The sequence below is a fragment of the Pteropus vampyrus genome, unplaced genomic scaffold (assembly GCF_000151845.1).
Source record: "Pteropus vampyrus isolate Shadow unplaced genomic scaffold, Pvam_2.0 Scaffold50, whole genome shotgun sequence".
In the NCBI taxonomy this organism is placed as follows: Eukaryota; Metazoa; Chordata; class Mammalia; order Chiroptera; family Pteropodidae; genus Pteropus; species Pteropus vampyrus.
This window is the reverse complement of record NW_011888831.1, coordinates 10,584,338-10,584,677: the sequence shown is the minus strand read 5'-3', so window position 1 is coordinate 10,584,677 and position 340 is coordinate 10,584,338. Positions and strand designations below refer to the sequence as shown.

The 340-nt window shown below is 50.3% G+C and overlaps 1 protein-coding gene across 1 annotated transcript in view; it reads left to right on the top strand.

The window, feature by feature from the left end:
- The window catches only part of LOC111739358, a 7,003-nt gene that overhangs the window by 332 nt on the left and 6,331 nt on the right, over positions 1 to 340 (top strand). The window contains exon 2 of the mRNA XM_023530379.1: positions 172 to 319. Coding sequence (XP_023386147.1) covers positions 172 to 319 — 148 coding nt within the window. The remainder of the gene's footprint in view (positions 1 to 171; positions 320 to 340) is intronic.

Below are 340 nucleotides of genomic sequence, written 5' to 3'. Positions count from 1 at the left end.
CATCCATCCCCACTGCCATGGGACAAGCTTCTTCTACGCCCACTCCCTTGCGGTGTCTTGTGGACAATTTTAAGGATTTCAGGAGATGGCCCGAGGTTATGGGTCGTCAGTCACTCCGTTCGATCTCCAGAGGCTTTGCCAGGTAGACTGGCGGCCTTCGGAGTCAGATAGCCATCTGAGGGTTCCTTTGATTTGCAGACTGCCTTCAGAGTCAGGAGTGTTGTTTATGGGAATCCTGGTCACCCTGATCAGGCTCCATACATAAATGTTTGGATAGATGTTGTGTCTGATGCTCCTAAGTATCTAAAAGATTGTCAGGGTAAGTCAGACTCTCTGCCGG